Below are 20,200 nucleotides of genomic sequence, written 5' to 3'. Positions count from 1 at the left end.
AATCAGCTGTGACTAATGTCTATCCTCAGCAATATGAAGGTCTAGGACAATTCTGAAGAAATTTTAATGAAAAATGCTCTGCACTTCCAGAGAAAGAATTGATAGAGTCTGACTACAGATCGAAGCAAACACTTTTTTTTTTTACTTTTTTTCATGCTTTTCTATTAGGGGGAGTCTGGGGTTTTCTTTCACAGCATGACAAATATGGAAATGGAAATGCTTTACATGAATGCACATCTAGCCTTGTAAAGTGGGAAGAGGGAAAGGAGAGAGTGAGAGAATTTGGAACAAAATTATTTTAAAAAGGAATGTCAAAAATTGTTTTTATATGTAATTAGAAAAAAATATAAAAAAAAGGAATTATCTGTTTTCTCTGTTAGTAGATACTAATAGTGCAGATACTGTTATGGACTGTCTAAGAAGAAGGGTCCTCAGACTTAGAAGATTGGGAACCACTGAATCAAAACTTCAGGACCTTTCCAACTCTTTAGGTTCTGTCCTTCTAAATAGATTATAATATGTGAGAATTATAAGTTCTTTATTTATATAAAATCCTTAAGTTCTAAATGATCAGATGGAATGGAATCATTTTTATCTCCTAGGAACTTCACATGGCTGAGAAAACAAAATTGATTACTCAGCTTCGGGATGCAAAGAACTTGATTGAGCAGCTTGAACAAGATAAGGTAATTAAGGAAGGGTAGTCTGACTCTTAGATTTGTGTTTTGAATAGCTTAAAAGTACTCAGAATGTAAATATATTTTTATTTCATTTTCTACAGTTAGATCAACTTTAGCCCTAGTGGTTTTTTTTGGAAATCTGATAATCAGTCTTTTCTCGACTTCAGGTCAGCACTGAATTGTCAGTCACATTTTTGTGACAAGAGACATTTGTAATACTAGCATGTTATTTAATATTTCTTTGAAATGTGTGCTTTAAAGCTTTGAGGATTTGGTACTTGAATGGGCAATATGTGTTAAGGAAATGAAGCCAATGAGTCTGATTTACTCTTTTTAGGAGTCTGGTACAGAAGGGGGAGGGAGGAGGTGATATGATGAGTCGTCTCTGTATTTTGGAAAAAAAGAAAGGAAGCTGTTCTCCCTTGACCCTGGCTCTGCTCTCAGTGTGATCTCATTAGCTGGCGAGTGAAAAGTACCGACTAGGGACTGATGGAGAGCTGAAGATTGGGAATGGTTAGCCTAGGAAAGGGACGATTGAAGCAGGGATAGGATCATTTTTTTTCCCCAAGTATTTAAAGGATTGTCCAGTGGCAGGATGGGTTAGATTTATTTTTATTGGCAATAGCGGGGGAACCAGAAGCCACTGGGGGCATTTATAAAAGGTCAGGGTTAGGCCTGGTGGAAGGACAAACTCTGTAGCTGTGAAAGCTCTTCAGAAGTAGATGAACTGACTTGGAAAGTAGAGATCTTTAGACAGAGGCTGGCTGACCACTCCTTAGCAGTGATGTAGAGGGGATTGTTGGTAATGGAGGACCGGACTAGATGCTGGCCTCTGACGTTCCTTCCAGCCCTGAGATTCTGTGAAGATTCATGGGAGAAGGGATATATGATGGAATAAGATCGGTGATGTGTGTGTATAATACAGCTGGGGTGATTACCCTGGGCACAGTTGGGGTTAGGACTCTGTAAAATACTGGAATGAACTTAACGAAGCCCGAGGAATGGAGGTAGAGTGAACGCTTGGAGCAGGAGAGTCCTGGTGGTGGGAAGAGCTGGGCAGAGCCAGGTTCGGGGTGCGGTTTGGGGGGTGGGGGGGGGGGGCGGCAGCACAGCCGTAGTGAGCATGCAAGAAGAGAATGTGTCCTGGGAAGAGTGCAGGTGCGGCCTGGTGAGCTATAGGGAGATGTCTGTTACAGAGGGTTTGCGGGTATGAAGGTAGGAGGTTAATGATAAAGTAACAGTAATGTTGTTTTTAGACAGCTTTGGCTGGGGCACGTATTTGCAGAGTATTCCCACATAAAAGCCTTATTAATTAAGGGAAAGTCATGGTTTGTGGTGAAGGCCATTATGGATGAAGAGAATTGTGTGAATGCTCTTGTGTGTGTATAGCTTCCCTTTGCTAAATTGCAGACGTTAGCCTTTATGAAGAGTTATCCCCTATGTGTAGTGATACGCTGTTTATGTAACTGTCAGAGGTCTAGAAACTTGAAAAATGCTACATTAGCTGTTTTTATATACATTGGGAATAAACAAAAATATACCTAAATCCTCTGTAAATAACATTTCATTTAGTAAGTAGAATCCCATCCTCCTCCTTAGACATTTCTCTAAAGGCTCTAAAATGTAATACTGTGTAGTGTGGTTAACTGGATTATTCCCCTACTTGATGGTCAGGCCCACTGAGGCAGGGACTGCTTTCCCTTGGCTTTTTATCTATCTCTCTTAGCACTTTACACAGTGTTCTGCACATAGCAAGTGCTTAATAGGAATTAATACAAGGACAAAACAGCCATTCATCATTCTGTAGACCTGAGGGTATAATAGAATGTTGGGATGTTAATTGATGTTCTGAATCATCTTGAGTTATTTAGGAAAGGGTAATGGTTTTCAGTGTGACTTTTAGAAAGACTTCCATCATACTTGAAATATAAAAGTTTGAAAAAAGCTTTTCTAGAAAAACATATATTATGAACCCCTCAGGATGGTGGTAGATCACTGAGTGAGCTATAGTTCTGTCCTGTTTGCCCAAGTACTTAGAAGTACCATTCTAAGGTGTGATATTTTAACTGTTTTTGATTTCTTCTGTATTGAAGACCCTTCTACGTCTCTCATGCCTTTGATGCTGGTGTTCATATCACAAGGGCTCAAATGCTTCTCCACAGGGAATGGTAATAGCAGAGACCAAACGTCAAATGCACGAAACACTGGAAATGAAAGAAGAAGAAATTGCTCAGCTTCGTAGTCGAATCAAGCAGATGACCACCCAGGGAGAGGAGCTCCGAGAGCAGAAAGAGAAATGTGAAAAAGCTGGTAAGCATTCTTGGGGGCTGCCAGTTTAGTGTTGGAGCCAAAAACCATTTAATATAGTTGTATGAAATGCCCAGCTGGGGGAACCTCATCATGCATGCTCCCTTGACAAAAATCTCCAGAAAAAGAGGGTCTTTAGATGATCACCTTGTCTCTGAATTTCTGTAATTAATCAGAAAGTGTTCTTGCAGGTCTGATGAGTGCCTGGCATTGGCAAGGTATTATAGGGTCTTAGGAGCTTATAAAGCATGGGCCTCACCTCCAAGGAACCTACTGTCCGGGTGGGAAGACAAGACAGGTGCCTAGGAATGGTGAGCAGGGTAGCATCCTGTACTGTAGGGAAGTGCTGCATTCAGGAGTGTTCTAGAGAGCTCTTTGTGGGGGGTATAGATGTTGAGAGAGGAATTTTGCGAAGGGAGGGATCCCCTGGCTTAGTCTTGTAGGAAAGTTGGGGTCTCAAAGGAAGCCACCATTACTTTCTTTCCTCCCATTCATTGTTAAACTTTTTTAAAAAAAGGAATCTTGGCTGATATCTCCATTTCCCTCTATCCACTCTCTTTTTCTCCCTTGTAGTCTGTCTTTTGCCACCAACTGACCTCTTAAAAGTCATTGGTACTCTTTACTTTCTAAAACCTGTGGTTCTCAAGAAAGTGCTTTTCCTCTGACATTTTTTTTTAAGCAGTTGGGGTTAAGTAACTTGCTCAAGGTTACACCGCCAGTTATTTTGTGTGGGTGCCAAGTATCTGAGGCTGGAACCGATCCCGCGTCTCCTGACTCTGGGGCCGGTGCTCTTACTCATTGCGCCACCTGGCCGCCCCTCCTCTGACATTTCTGTAGCTTTTGACACTGTTGATTGGTTTCTACTGCTGGTTATTCTCTCCACCCTTGACTTTGGACATGCCAACCTCTTGTTGCCTCTTTCTCTTATGGCTTTTTCTCTGTCCCCTCTCCTGGCTCCTTAGAACTTTCTTCTCATCCTTAATGTGGGGCTCCAGGGTTGGCCTTTTTCTCTTCTCTCTGTGTACATTCTCTCCTTGCAGTATCTAGTCAGAAGACTTAACTCTCTTTCTCCAGGGCTGACTTGTCTTGTGCTTCAGCCTCATGTCTTTGCCTCCCTGAGGACATTTCCACCTGCAGGTTTCCGTGACTTGTCAGACTAAGTTCTGTCTGGTCTCCTGCTCACTACGTCCTTGCTGCTTTTTGGTTTCTCTTGTTCTGTCTGCAGTACTGCCATTCACCCTGCCTGGCTTCTGGGCTTCCCTTGGCCTTTTCTCTGTTCTTTGCCTCTCAAATGTGATGTTCCTGGCTTTGGCCCTTGGCCCTTGGCTTTCATTGTGCCCACCCAGATGACTATTAGAATTTCCCTAGCAGGTCTTCGTTACTTCCTCCTTGTTGCTGCTAGAATGATTGTAGATCTGTTCATGTTGTTTATTTCCTCAGACTTGTTTGATGTTCTACCATAGAAGGTTCTTTGTAGTCCATCCTGCCTTTCCAGCCTTATTCCATTCTTTTTAAGGCATTCTTCTCCTCATTGGCTTTTTGGGCCTCTTTTGCCATTTGAGTTAGTCTAGTTTTTAAGGTGTTTTTTTTCTTCAGTGTATTTTTGGGTCTCCTTTAGCAGGCTGTTGACTGTCTTTTCATGATTTTCTTGCACCCTCATTTCTCTTGCCAATTTTTCCTCCACTTCTCTTATTTGATTTTCAGAATCCTTTTTGAGCTCCTCCATGGCCTGAGACCACTTCATATTTTTCTTGGAGGCTTTTGATGCAGGAGTTCTGACTTCACAGTCTTCCTCCCACTCCATGCCTTGATCCTTTTTGTCCCCCAAAAAAGAATTGTATGGTCTGTTTGTCCTTCCATTGCTTGCTCATATTGCCAGCCAATTACTTGACTTTTGAGCTCTTTGCCACAGTAGAACTCTGCTTCCAGAGAGGAGAGCTTTGTCCCAAATCGCTGGGGTTTTCACAGCTGCCGGAGCTATTAGTTGGGTGCCCTCTCTACAGCCCCGTGGTCGCACACCCCAGGACCTCCACCCAAGACCACAATCCAGATCCAAGCAGGTTAAAGCAAGAGCAGTTACCCTCTGAATGGTTGCTTGGTCCCCCTGTGATTTGCAGGCCAGGAGCTCCTGAGACAGCCAAGGCTGAGGCTGTTAGAGCTGCTGTGCCCGAACCACTTCTCTCCCCAGGGCCAGGGGCCGGACCACGTTCTTCAGTCCACCTGTTCCAACAAAGTTCCACAGTGACCTTTTACTTTGTCTTTCGTGTTTATGTGTTGACAAGTCTAGAACCTGTTTGCTTCCATGGCTGCTGGTCAGGGCTGCACTGGGGCTGGAACCCCACGGCCCATGCCAGACTGCGCTTGGCTCCCAGCTTGATTCGATAGACCCTTCCTGTCTGCTTGCTGGGCTTCCTTCAGCGGGAGATTTGTTTCTCTCTGTCACTTTGTGGGCTCTGTAGCTCTAAAGTTTGTTTAGAGTCATTCTTTACATGTATTGGAAGTGATTGGAGCAGGAGGCCATACCAAGCTTGTGCTTCTGCTCCTCGGCTTTTGGCTCTTTCCCCATATTCTAATAAGCTTGAGCCAATTTCAGTTGTCCCAAACATGCAGCATTTTTATGGCTACCTTGTATTTTTGCTCATGCTTCTTCTAATGGTTGGGGTACCTTTCCCATTTGCCTCTTGAGTTCCAATCACATTTTGTTTTTTTCCTCCAATTATCAAGCATTTCTTCTAATGCCTCTTCTTCCCCACCCCCTTTATTGAAAACAAAGAAAAGTGAAAACCATCCCCTTCCCCGCAATGAGTATAGTCAAGCCAAACAGATTCACTCATAGACGTCCTCTTAAGCCTGACTCTGACACCACCTCTTTTACCAAGCCATTCGGGTCCCCTTGACTTACTCAGACATTTTATTTCTTTCAATGCACTTAATATGTAATTTTTTAAAAAGTTGTTTGTTTTGTCTCCTTGCTGGCGTGTAAATTCCAAGAAGGTATCTCTTTGAACATCCATTGTAGGTCATTACTAAATGTTTATTAAATGCATGGATGGTCTGATTTTTGAATTAAAAACAGGAGAGAATGGAGGAAGGGAGATGAGACAAGATGGGATCGCAGTAATTCTGAAATTCTAGCATGAGATGATGAGGGCCAAGGTGAGGATGCTGATAGAAGGAACATGGGGTTTGGGGGGAAGCTGGACTCAGTGGGACTTGTTGACTGAAATAGGCAAAAGGGGCTTCATGGTGAGAGGTAACTTCAGGCTTTATGCTTGGGAGAGTAAGAGCACCACCAAAAAGAAAGAATGCTTTTGGGAAAGGGAGGAAGGAAGAGATGAGGCATGTGAGTTTGAAGTGATTGTGGAGTAAGTATTAGAGCTTGTGTGAGAGACTGGGTTGGAGTTGTGTATTTGGAAGTCATTTACGATTATGAAAGGTGATAAATACTCAAGAATTCATATAGTCATTGGTAAATAGAAAACAAAGAACTAACTGTCCATTAAGACTAAGATAGGGACAAAAGACTGGGAATCAAAGTGAATTTCATTGGTGTTCCTGTATAGATCCTGACTGTCAGAGGAAAGGCACTTTCTTGAGAACCACAGGTTTTAGAGAGTAAAAAGTACCAATAACTTTTAAGACATCAGTTGGTGGCAAAAGGCAAGGTTACCAGGGAGAAAAGGGGAGTGGATAGAAGGAAATGGAGCCATAGATCCTGAAGGGTAGAATAGGGCTGATGGTCTCCCAGGGTGAGCAGAGGAACTGTCAGCCTCTGCTGTTATAGCCCAGAACTAGATGTTACTTCTGGCAGGGCTAACGGTGGCCATTGGTTACAGACAGCCTCTTTCAGGGTGGTCTCAGAATGGGTCCCAAGGATGGCTTAAGGGATAGGAGAAGGGGTTAAGCACATTTTTACTTAAAGCACCACAAGGAAATTCCTTGTGAAATTCCTTCTTCTCTCCTTCTCTTGCCAGGCCTTTTTCACAGGCTTAACACTGTTACTGCTGACGGTGGTTGTGGTCAGGCACAGGAAAGCTAGTATTGAGAAGCAAAAATGGCATTCTTCCAAGGTGGAAAATGTGATGCCTTTAAGAATGTCTTAAGTACAGAATAGATTGGGGTTTAAAAGGGGCAGGATATGAGGGGGCAGATCAAAAAAAGGGCCACACTGAATAGGATGCTGTCACACTTGGGGATCGCTGTTGCACTTGGGGATCACCGTCTCACTTGGAGATTGCCATCCCAGGTGAGTTCTAATATCAATCAGAGTCAGCCCACTCCATAGGTTTATTCTGCCTGGGCAAAACACAGACAGAAGCTTAGCCGTGTTTTTTCTTTCAGTGATGGTTTGTATAAAATGTATTCCCATAAATATTTACTTTGTCAGATGATTTTGTCTGGTAATCGAACTGTGTAAATGTACCTTTTAAAGGAATTGGGTAATGAAGCAAATGTACTCTAAGACAGAATTAGTATGCATGTTTTAAAACATTTGCTCACTTTTGGAAAGCCTTTGTGCCACACAGCTGTAAGTGTCTTTGCATACAATTAAAAAACCTCCCTTTTGAATTCACAATTTTTGAAGACTGTTGACTAAAAGTGGTTACTGTTAGACTGGCTGCATAGCATTTAATTTGCTTATTGCAGAAGTTACATTTTAAATATTCATTGAAGTAGGGTTGCTTAGTAATTGCATTTCATCTGATCCTAGAAGATCCATTTGGACAGAATGTTCCAAAGTGAAACATGTTCTTTTGCAGTTATACTGTATATATATGTCTGTATAGTGATGGAAGGATCCATTTAAGTACTGAGCAGAGCAAGAACAGGTCAGCCAGAGTAAATAGGATTCCATAAATCTGCTCGTGAACATTTGGAGAACTGGTAAAAAGAGGCAACATTGGGGCTTTGAAGAAGTTAGTTACTCTAAAATATTTTTTGTCCTCTGATTTAAAATTCATAGACTAGCCATATAGAAAGTATATTTTTAAAGAAAGCATTAAGCATTTTTTAAAGCTTACAGCCCTTAAACCTTTTAAGAGTAAACTTGTCATCAGGAAATCAGCATTCAATGTTTTTTCAACTGTGAAAGATTTAATTTTGTGTCTGAAAAGAAAGGTGAAAGCAATTAATGATCATGTCCTTATATGGTGGGTGTTCACAAATAATGACCTTCTTTTTGTCACGGAGTCAGAACCAAAAAATTGGCTTTTGCTTTTTCCTTGCTTACTTTCAATAGAAAATAAAGTCTTCTAGGCTTTGTATTTCTAGGTGAGTTGTTAGAAATGCCTTATATTTGAGGAGGGTAAGAACTTCCACTTTCTCCATTTGTGCATGGCATAGTTTCATGACATTTCTTTCCCATGAACGCTTGGGAATGTGGTGGCTATGTTAACCCTGGCAGGCCAGCTTCTGTATTGTCTCCTTAGGCCAATTTTCCCGATTTGGAAGATTCTTCTCCCTCCTGGAAAATAATTGACAAGCCCTTTGAAGTAGAGCCCATCTGTCATTGTTACCATATTTCTTTGGGCTGAGAAAATACAGAATTGTGTAAATGGATATGTTGAGAACTCAGTGCAGCTTTGAAACTGGAAAACTGCCATGTATTTCATTTTTTTGAGTTCCATCTTTTTGATGTGGTCTTTTTAAAAGTCAGTGGGTCTGCCAAGAAGTTGTAAAAGTATAGGAAGGAAGCATTAAATGTGTTTTATAGGAGTACAGAGTAGCATAGTTGTGGCATCTGTTAATTAGCAGGCTTGTTAGGACATTATACCCCCAGACTCCCACCAGCAAGAAATCATGTTGCCATAACTCGAGAATTCATTCAAAACCACAGTTATTCCCAGTGTATATTTTAAAAATTGAATCTTAGTCCTTATGGTTGTTACTCTTAACTCTGATTCATTATAGTGTAATATTGACCATGTAATTAGTTTCCATGGGTTATAATGATTATGCAAAATTCTCCTTTTCAGTGAGGAACATAACCTGGTTGATTGAAGTTTTGCAAGGGTTCCAGTTATTTGTAACTTACAACTTCTCTTCCTATTAGACTCCTTCCATGCTAAGAGCTGTCTGGGCTGAATGTTAAACTTCTAGTGTTAGCTCATTCTGTGTGCTTGTTGTAATTAAGTTTATGTCTTTATTTATTTGATGTAAACCTTATAGAACAATGAGGGAAGTCCTGTGGTATACTTTTTATGGTTTTTTTAACGTCAGTGTATCCATGTTTGACTCAATATAAGATTTAGAGCTGGAGAGGAATGAACAATGGCATTTTAAATGAAAATATAGTTTATACTCATTAATGTTAAAGTAATGTATAGTTTTTGTGCATGTATAAATATTTATAAATTTTGTTAATTATGTGATTAGCAGCCAATTTGTATTTTTTGTAGCCTTAAATCTCTCCATTCATCTTATTTTTGTGCATCCAAACATGCCAATAAGTGAATCATGGTGCCTTTCCCAAGCCTTGTATGAACAGGACTGGGGTAAGGGCTAATTTTTCTTATGCCGGGTGCTTGGAATAGACTTTATGAAGAAAATTCTATGCTTCTCAGGCAATACAAAATATAAATTGAAGTGATATAAAAAATCACTTGTTTAAACTAAGAAATATTTACTTGTTTTAAATCATGATGAATGCTTGCTTAAAATTTCAGTTAATACATACTTGATCACTCCTAGTGAGTGTGCTCAGACTAGCACCCCCACACAGAGGGGGAGGTGCTTACAGAGTGTTTTGATACGGTGGCTAGTAGTATATCGATATACAGTCTTTTTTTCTAGATGAATTACATTTTATTCCCTCTCAATTGACCATATTTCTGTAGTTTTGATTTATGTTAGGTGAGTACCTTTAATTTAAAAATTTCAAACCATCTAGTGTGGTATAAATATGCTTTGTTAATTTGATAATTTTTCTCCCACCTAAAATGACAAGTTGCAAATATAGTGATGGTGACATTTTCACTGATCATTTTCACACTTAGTTTCATTTGAATGATTAATCTGCTAGGAGTAAACAGTAGTAGTAAAAAAAAGTTCTGAACAAGTCATGACTTCAGTTTATCCCTTATCAGGCAGCCTACTTTTTTTTTTTTTTAAAAGATCTCGTTTTTATTTTTCTGGGCTTTGAATTAAAGACTAATTTGCATAGGAAATCAAAGTCTAGTCCATAGAAATATTATACATGTGCATTCATTTTGAAGAATGTTTTTAGGTGCGGAATTTTAATAGGAATATTCTGCCCTGGAGGTATTTGGGAAGGAGACTTTACTGGGGGGAAAATTTCATTGTTACTTCCAAATTTTCGGTACCAATTTGGAGGCCCTAATTTTATTTGTGTTGCATTATCCAGTTTTTACCCCTGGATGGTAGCATTGCTTTGTTTTCATTGAAGTCAGCTGGCTTCATCATCTTTTACTCAAGAAGTGATTCCTGAGCAGGTCTGACTGAAGGAATATCCAAGGATCCTTACTTTTGGCTCACAGGGTTGTTTTAAAGACCAGCTTAAATAAAATATGAAGGCATTTTCTTAGAATGCAAAGTCCTATATGACTATATGGAATGAAGTACCATGTTTATTTTCGTTTTTCCTCTTTACTGTGATTTTGTTTAGTGCTGCTTCTCTGGTGTTGTTGAGGCACAGCCTTGTTGGTGTGGTCTGACACCATGCACATTAGCACAGCATTTGAACCTTCATTCCTCCCTGTCCTCGCCCGCTGAATTCCAGATCCAGTCTGGGACTTTCTGCCTTGAGTCCCAGGATCCTGGTAGGCTTAGGAGAGAAACAGTGTTGGGCAAATAAGAGAGTGGGCTGTAGGAACCCTCCCCACCTTCATCAAGATGGTTTCTGCACCTGTGAAGCCTTTATCATCCTTAATTATCAATCTCCTATGACAAGTCCTAGGACATAGTAGGTGGAAGAACTCTAATTGAGAATGTTTTAAAGGTAGCAGAGACAAACTTGGCCTTATTACCCAGGACTGACCTGACTTCCTTTGGCTTCCTCTGTTTCCATGGCTCTAGTCTGACTAAAAGTGGTTTCTTTCACAGGTTCCCCCTTAGGGGTGTGCATGCTGCAGGACTGTCTGGCTCTTTTAAGCTTATCTTGAGTCCTTATAGGTTTTATTATTCCTGTATTCTTAAATAAATCCTACCTTAAAGAGTTGTAATTAGAGGAAAGTGAGGCTTTAGGAGTAATAAAAATTCTACTTTCTATATAACTGGCTGGCAACTAATTTAAATTTTCACAAGATTTATTTATTACCTAAGATAATTAGTTTTCTTCTGCAAATTTTCTTGTTAATGTTCTTTTAAAAATAGTGATTGCCTGAGATACATAAAATTTTACTTTGAAAGAAAAAAAATGCATTCTTGTGACCTTCTGCTAGTCATACTTAGCTTTCCTGCTGGTGTTGTGCTGGGATTGTGGTGAGTCAGCTGGTCCTTCTGCATGTTGGTGGGCCTGTGGCGATGGGGGCTCTTGCACTTTTCTTCTCTCCCTACCCTACTCTTCTTTTTATACCTAACAGGCTAATTGTATTAAAATTCAGGAAATGCTGCTTTATAGTCAGTGCTTAGATAGGCACATCTCACTGGGGATGGAAACAGTTATTAAGACAGCTAGATATAGAATTGTCGAGAGTTGTAGAATACAGCAAAACACGGCCTCAGACACTTAACACAAAGCTAGCTGTGTGACCTTGGGCAAGTCACTTAGCCCCAAATGCCCTCCAAAAAAAAAATACTACAAAACATGAACTGATTAGAAGAAAAATGACTTTTATTCTACTAATCTAAAAATTTTAAAGTTATGAGGTGAAATATTTCTTGATAATGAAAAGCTGTCAGTATATAGACAGTCAGTAAACATTTATTAAGCACCTACCATGTACCAGGTACTATGCTAAACATTTAAATTAAAATTGGATCTCAAGCTTTGTGTAGGTATTTTCTTGGGGAAGCAACCTAATTTGGGGCAGAATATAGAGTTCAAAATAAATTTTGAATGATATGTTTTTATACACACATACTCACAGAGTTCATTTTTTAAAATGCTTCTTTGTAGTTAAACTTCTGTTAAAAAGCAGGAGGGAGACAGAACAAAGTGAGATTCTATGTGCCAGGCTCGGCCGATAACATTATGTTTTGGTGGGTGTCAGACACGGCCTAGAAATGGTTGATACGGTAAGGTGGGGGGTTCTGTTCTACTTAACCCCTTCATCAGCGTTCATTTTGTGTTTTACAATATTGCTGGGTGAGAAGTAATTTTTCTTAAATTACTTAAAGAACAGAAGACCTTCATTTTAAAAGGAAAAATTGTCATCAGTTACCAAAGGGCATGCTATAGATGCCTTATTTGTAAAGTAATACATTTATGCTTGACTAAATTTCCTTTTAGCTTTAAAATTTACATTATCTGAGACAGACAGATTAGATTTGATTGAAATAATATAGAAAGGAAGAATCATACTTCAAGGAAACATTTCAGTTTGGAGGGTAGAAAGGCAAAAATGAAACTATCCTCTTCAAGAAGTTTATATCCTTTTGGGTTCAAGTTGATCATACCATAGTACTTCTTGCCAGGAGAGGATTGGATATGCAGCAAAGGGGCAACTTTTTACTTTTAAATTGCTCTAGGTTCTGAGATTTTCAGAGTGTATGCAGGGGAAAAAATTCAATTAATATTGAGAATACCTGTTTTTTCCCCCAAACAAAAGCATGTTGTCCCAAGCTGTCATGATTTTGCTGGGTAGGCTTCACTGTCCCTCTCTTACTCCATTTCCAGTGTGTGACGCAGATGCTGTTGTAAAAGGTTTCTCATCATCTGTGTAGCATAGTCCATGTTAAGTAGGCTACATCGCCAGGTGCCAGTGGCAAGTCCCTCAACCCCACTGGCATTTTCTTTTTTCCTTCTTGAATCCGAGCTTTTTTATACCAGTCTGAGCAGCAGGCACTGTGTCATAGGCAGAGATTGTTTACGATCATGCCCAGGGGACTGGAAGCTCCTGCAGTACAGGGATGGCCCCCAGTTTTATCCATTTCCCCAGCAGCGAGTGAGCTGCCCTACACAGAGCAAGTGTCTGAGAAGGTTTTAGGGAGCTGAGGAAATGGATTCCTTATCAGCAACTGGAAGTCAGAGTTGGAATAATTTGGACTCCATTGGTTCTGTCTTCTTGGCACTGTTATTGATAATGGGAGAACACCCGAATGAAAGGAAATGAATGAGAGAGAATCTTAGGTACAAATATTTGTAGGTTTATGCTCATAGAAGACATAAAGATAGTTATTTCATAGTTTATTCATGTAGAGCAAGAGACAGACAAGAAGTAGTCAGCGTCCAGTTTTGTCCAGCTCCAAGAAGAGTTGTTACCTTAGCCAAAAACCATGACCGTTGTCCCCTGTCTTGTTGCTGCTTCTCTCTTCCCCATGAGTCAGTGACACACCAAACTTCAGTGGTAACCCAGCTGTTTTCTTTTTTTTGTTCTAGCTTTTGAGGAACTTGAAAAAGCTTTGAGCACAGCACAAAAAACTGAAGAAGCCCGGAAAAAAATGAAAGCAGAAATGGATGAACAGATCAAAGCAATTGAAAAAACAAGTGAGGAAGAACGCATAAATCTACAGCAGGAGCTAAGTCGGGTAAAGCAGGAAGTTGTAGACATCATGAAGGTAAAAAGGAAATTCTGTTAAACTTTGAAATCAAAACTGGTGGTTTAAAATTTTTTTTATTTTGTATTTAACCAGCAAAACAAATGCATGAGAGAGAAATTAATGGCAACTTATCACTAACTAGCCCTATAATGTATTCTAGGTTTATGATTACATTCAAACATTTTTTATGTGGTTTTAAAAATAGCTTTTGTTAATATCTTTTTGTTCTTACGTGTTCTAGATTCCCCCCTATTCCTCTCCATTTCTCCTCCCTTGAAAGCTATCCCTTATAATTAAAAAACTTAAATAAAGTAGAAACAAAAAAAGGAGAGTAAGAGGAAGAAGTATCAGCAAAACTGATCAGCTCTTTGGAAAAAAATCTGTAATCTTGCACCCCTGTTTACCCTGACTTCCACAAAGCAGTGAAGTAGAGCTTTTTCTTACATTTCTTTTTTTTTTTTTAAATTTTAGCAACATTTATTTTCAGTTGTTTTGTGTTTTTTGTTCCCCATTATGTTGTTTTAATCATCGTGATCAATTGATAAACATTAGTTAAGTGCCTATTATGTGCCAGGCTCTGTGGTAGGCTCTGGGATTATTATACAAAGAGGCAAAAGATAGTGCCCCCTCAGGAAGCTTGCAGTCTAATTGGGGAAGACAGCAGGTGAACAAATAAATAGAAAGCAAGCTATATCCAAGAGAAGGAAGACCTTCCTGTAAAGGCTGGCATTTCAGTTGGGACTTTATTTATTTTTTTTTTTTTGGGTTAACAAGCTTACTTCAATCAGTCAGACTTACATCGTTTACCTTGTTCAGGGGGAAAAGGTCAGCACCCCAAACCCCAAAATACACAGACAGAACTACCAAGACATCAACAGATCAAGTAGACGGCTCCCCAAACTGTCCAACCATCACATCCATACCCAGCCAACATCTGGGCCTCCACATCTGGGCCCCTCAAAGCCGGGGGACTCCCAACAACGGCCTCCCAGAATTCAGAACAAACCACAGAACACTTCTCAAAGTGAGTCCCAAAACAAAGCTACACATCAGGGCCCATATAGCTCCCTCCTGGCTGAGAGAATGCAACCAGCCCTATTGACTCACTGGCCAATCAAGAAGTATCCACTGAAAAACAAGCCTCCCTCCCCAGGCCTCAGGTGCACCCCAGCCTAGGGGCAGGGAAGATCTTCCAAATTTGCATTCCCATTACATTCGGCCCCAAGATCTTTCATGCCCATAGTATAGACAATTTACTTTTGAATTAGCTCTGAACATTTCTTAGGTCACATTTTCAAAGTACAGAACTAAAGTTGCCAAAGTGGCCACTGGCCCTTAAACAAACACAAAGTACATAGATAGCATTATCACTTCAATTCAAAACGAGTTCAAACAAAGCTCTCTGGGGGAGGAGGGGGGTGTCCTTCCCCTCACACAGCTCCAGCCCCTGCCTCCAAGCACAGAGAGGGGGCTGGGCAACAAAACCAACAAGGTGGGGTCCCTGGGGATCCAAGGCACTTCATCCCACCCACCATAGTCACAAGTCTATCCTCCCCCTGGGTCCCAAACTGTGGGATGCAGCCAGGAAACACACTCAGTGCCCCTGCTTTGCTGCTCAGTTCTTATCTTTTCCTGTGGCTGAATTCCGAACTCCTGGGTTCCTTCTCCTCCCGCAGACAGCTCACCATTCCTGCTCTCAGCTCAGTGAAGTCCACATGCAGGCCATTCTTCTGTCCTGCTCCACGGCTCCACAGAATCACAGCTACCACAACTGGGAAACATACAGTTATCCCAGCCCCCATACTTTCCTTTTACTCTGCAGATCCTGTTCGCGAGATCATTTTGTAGCAGCAAGCACCCCAAGCACGTCCTCAGGGTTTGCTGCCCATGCAGGTTCTTGGATCTGCTTTGTTAAAGGAAAGCAACTCAAAATGGGTTAACAAGCTTACTTTAATCAGTCAGACATATATCGTTTACCTTGTTCAGGGGAAAAAGGTCAGCACCCCAAACTTCAAAATATACAGACAGAATTATCAAGACATTAACAGATCAAGTAGACAGCTTTCCAAACTGTCCAACCATTACATCCATACCCAGTCAACATCTGGGTTTCCACATCTGGGTTTTTCAAAGCCAGGGGACTCTCAACAACGGCTTCCCAGAATTCAGATCAAATCACAGAACACTTCTCAAAGTGAGTCCCCTCAGTTGGGACTTTAAAGGAAGTCAGGAGGCAGAGATGAGGACAGAGAGCATTCCAGGTATAGGGGACTGCTGGAGAGAGTGCTTGGGAGGCAAGAGAGGCAGTGCCTCGTTCATGGGAGGGCCAGAAGTCCTGTAAGTCTCCCAGGCGTCATCATGCTCAGCGTTTCTCACACAGCATTCATTATGGTCATGTGCCACAGTTGGTGCAGCCATTCTGTGACTGAAGGATATTTACTTTGTTTCTAGCGCTTTACAACCACAAATAGTCTCCCCATGAAAATGGTGGTGCTTTTGAAGCTTTTTTGTCACCTGTCTCTTTGGGCCCTGTAGGCCTAGCAGTGCTATCAGTCAGAGGGTGTGGCTCTGTCTTTGTTTACATAATTCCAAGTTGTTCTCCAGAATGGTTTAGTTACATTGTTTTGATATGTCCTATAGTAGGCTTAGACAAACTTATGTAAGCTAGCAAGTGCCATTTAAAAATGACAGTTACTGGTTTTGATGACACAGTGTTGGAGATACTGTACATTTAGAGCTGGAAGGAGATTTTAAAAGTCCCCTTCTAATGTAATTTGGTGATTTTACAGATGGAGAAACTAAGATTCAGAGAGGTTGAAGTAAATGGCAGGGCTGGAGAATGTAACTTGGTTTCTCTGTCCAGCTATATTTTCATTGTATCATAGTGTTGTTGCTCAGTTGTGTCTGACTCTGTGACTCTGGGCTTTTCCTGGCAGAGATACTAGGGTGGTTTGCCATTTCCTTCTCATTTTACAGATGAGGAAACTGAGGCAAACAGGGTGAAGTGACTTTCTCAGGATCACACAGCTGGTAAGTGTCTGAGGTCGGATTTGAACTCAGGAGGCCCAGGGCTCTGTCCCCTGCGGTGCTCCCCAACGGCGCCCCCTGTGATTACCTCCTTGTAGTTTATGGAAACAACTTGGTGCTGTTTGTGCCTGTGTTGCAGGGCATTGATGAGTCATTGTTCTTAGCCACTTGGAGTGTCTCGGCCCCTGCTCGTCAGGAGCTTATGGCCTGGTGTGGGAAACAGCATGCAGACAGCTGTGTACAGATGAGACAGATGGGACAAAGGGGAGGTGGTCAGGAGAGCGATGGTACCGTGATGAAGAGGGTCAGAAAATGCTTGCTGCACAGCAGCCTTGGCTGACGCTTGAAGGGGAAACCAAGAGAAGCCAGGAGGTGGAGATGGGGGGAGACACAGCCAATGCAAGCACACACAGTTACGTAGAGCCAGGACGGCAGAGCATGAGGAAGATGCTCAGACGTCCTCCAGACAGACCTAAGAAACACACTAGTCCCAAATCTGATCAGGACATCCAGGATAGACATACAAAGACTGATGGACAGATCTGTGAGTGTTCTGCATAAGGTCTGGCCAAGAAGAGCTTTCCAGAGCCTGCCAGGACCTCAGCCGAGGCTGAGCAGCAGCCCAGGGTAAGAGAAAGTCTCAGAACCAAACCTGGCCACCTCAGTGGTAGTGAATGCTAGCAGACCACATGGCCAGCAGCTGTTGTTCTGGGTCATAGGCCCAAGGCAGACTGATGGTGGGCTGACTGAGGCCGTGTACAGAGAAGGAAGGAAATTCAGAAGCAGATAACAACGGGATGGCTCACATCCCAGGGAAACAGCAGCAGCATCTCGATGCCAGCTTCTAGCCTGGTATGCATTTAGGGCAGAAATCTCAGAGCAAAGGAAGGGCTGCAGTTCTGTCGTTTTGAACCAGCAGAGCTTCCCAGCTGGCCACGAGAGGCTGAGTCTAGCGACAGTTGACTGTTGCTCAGACTCAAACCCAAACCCAAGTTAGAAACTTGCAGAGCTCAGACTGGGGAGAAAAGGGGGGGGGGGCACTGATCAGACCTCTGGGAGCACTGAAAGCTTGTAGGGACCCAGCCTCGGCTGTCTTTGAGCTCCTGGAAGAGCAAGATACTTAATATCTCAAGCTAGCAACAGCAGGACTAGTCTAGACCTTCCCCCCAGAAGTGTACAGAACCTGACCCTAGTATCATGTCTGAATGAGCAAACAAAGGAGTCTCAGTATTAAAAGCTGCTGTTGGTGAAAGGAACACTGGGTGGGGACACAAAACTAGATGAGAATCTGAAACATCAGCATATGAAGCCTTGGAGAAAAACACAGCTTCGTCACCAGCCAAACGAGAATTTCTAGAGGAGATAAAAGTGAGTGCTAAAAGCAGAATTCATAAAAAATTTTTAACAATGAAATTAAAGTGCTTGTGTGAAAAATTGGAGAAGAACTGAGAGCTGTGGGATAAAGAATCAAAAAGGGAAGTAATAGCTTGGCCCAATAGGTACAGAGCCTTGCCTCAGCACCAACTCCCTGAAAAGGGAATGGGCTCAATAGAGACCAGTGACTCTGAGATCAGAAATAGTAAGAGTCAGAAGACTGCAAAAATATGAGAAGTTGTAAGTTGTCTGGAATACAGATTGAAAAGAAAAAAATTAAGAGTTACTGGATTACCTGAATATTGTGACCAAAAGATATTTCAAGAAATTTTGAAAGAAAATTGTCCAGATCTTTAAGAACCAGAGGGCAAAGTGGAAATAGAATCTACCGGTTGCCTTCTGAAAGAAACCCCAAAATGAAAACTCCCAGTAACGTCATGACCAAAATCCAGAGCATACTGCAAGCAGCCAGAAGGAATTCAAGTACCAGCGAGCCATAGCAGCCCCTAGTGTGGAGGCAGTGGGATATTCTGGAAAGCAAGGAATAACTTACCCAGCAAAACTGAATATAATGATAGTGGGTTAGAAATGGATCTTTAATGACATAGAGTACTTCCAAACATTCCTGATGGGAAGGCCAGAGCCTTGGACGTTCAAATATGGGGGAATGATAAATGTGTGCCCCTGTAGGCATCATCAGGATCTTGAGGCCTGGGTGTGGCTCTGTTGTCTTGATCTTAAGAGTGGAAAGAGGAACACATGGGCCAGGTGAAGAGCGATGGGGAAGGGAAAATTATGTCTCATGATTAAGGTGTGCAAGTAGAAATCTCTACAAAAGAGGGAGAGAGGTGGGGGTTGGGTAAGTGACTGATAATTGTCATTTGAACTGGTCAAAAGGGAGAAGAACATACACACACACACACACACAATATGGAAATACATTTTCCTCTAGGAGAAAATAGGAATGGGAAGAAGGGATATTTAGAGGGCATTTGAGAGAAAAATTAGTCCTAAGCAAAACAAGCTCTTAAAGATGTAAAAAAAAAAAAATTCTAGCTCTTTTTGAGTTTGCACAGAATGGAAATCTGAGGGTATGCCCATAAACTGGGGAATGACTGAACAAGTTAGACTATATAAATGTGATGGAATAATATTGTGCTATAAGAAATGATGAAGCAGGTGATTTCAGAGAAGTTTCGGAACTCTTACATGAACTGATGTAGTGTGAAGTGAGCAGAACCCGGAGAGCATTTTATGTCCAATGACAGTGGCAGCTTTGAAAGAATTGAGAGTTCTGCTCAGTGTGATGCCAGCCCCGATGAGAGAGGACGAGTAAGGAAATGGGCTGTCCCTCCTGACAGAGAGGGGGAACACGGTGCGGAACGGGACACGTTCTCTTTCTCTTTTGGACAAGGCCGGTGCTGAAATGTGTTCTGCTTGACTATACATGTTCAAAAGAGGGATTCTGGTTTTTCTTTTTGCTTTCATTGGCCACAGAGAGGGAGAGGGAAGGGAGATTTTTGCATATTGAAAAATATAGTTGAATATTATTTTAAAAAAAGAAAATGAATGGGGTTGGGAAATCAAGTGTCTAGTCTGAGGAGCCGTAAGGATGCTGTGTCATTGCATTAAAGAGTACATTAGAATAGAAGGAAAATGAAAGACTGGTAAGGTAGGAGAAGTCCAGGTTATAGAGGGCTTTAAAAGACAAAAGGTTTTATATTTGACCCGTAGGAGTTGATAGAATGTGGGGTTTGTCAGAGGAATGACACAGTCAGACCTGCCTGTACTTTAGGAAGATCAGTTTGACAGCTGAGCAGAGGAGGTGGAGGAGGAGGACAGCCCCCAGGAGCAGGGGGAGGCTCCCTTTTATGTGTTCTGTGCCCCTTGAGGGCAGTGATCACTGAGTCCAGTGCCTGGCACAGTGTGAGTGCTCAATAAAATGCTTGCGGACGTGATGTATCATCCCCTGTTTCTTTAACCAGTTCTCATGATGACCTTTACCTTCTCGATTGCCCTCCTTTGGACACTTTCTAGCTTATCAGTGCCCTTTTTAAGATGGAGTGCCCAGAGCTGAGTACACTTCTTGAGAGGTCAGTCTGAGGACTGGCACAGAGGACAGTGGGACAGTTACTTTTGGAAGCCCTGCTGCT

General features: G+C 41.7%; 1 protein-coding gene across 9 annotated transcripts in view; it reads left to right on the top strand.

Moving 5' to 3' along the window:
• GOLGA4 (golgin A4) overlaps positions 1-20,200 on the top strand; it is a 98,925-nt gene that overhangs the window by 41,973 nt on the left and 36,752 nt on the right. For 8 of the 9 annotated variants that reach the window (XM_069084314.1, XM_069084313.1, XM_069084309.1 and 5 more), the window contains 3 exons: positions 603-686; positions 2,843-2,990; positions 13,486-13,664. In XM_069084314.1, coding sequence (XP_068940415.1) covers positions 603-686; positions 2,843-2,990; positions 13,486-13,664 — 411 coding nt within the window. The remainder of the gene's footprint in view (positions 1-602; positions 687-2,842; positions 2,991-13,485; positions 13,665-20,200) is intronic. The other variant, XM_069084308.1, reaches the window with a different exon arrangement.

Source organism: Petaurus breviceps, unplaced genomic scaffold (genome assembly GCF_028583685.1).
Source record: "Petaurus breviceps papuanus isolate PSGF00001 unplaced genomic scaffold, PetGlider_PUasm1.0 174, whole genome shotgun sequence".
In the NCBI taxonomy this organism is placed as follows: domain Eukaryota; kingdom Metazoa; phylum Chordata; class Mammalia; order Diprotodontia; family Petauridae; genus Petaurus; species Petaurus breviceps.
The sequence above is the reverse complement of the archived record's forward strand: the minus strand, read 5'-3'. Positions and strand labels throughout refer to the sequence as shown.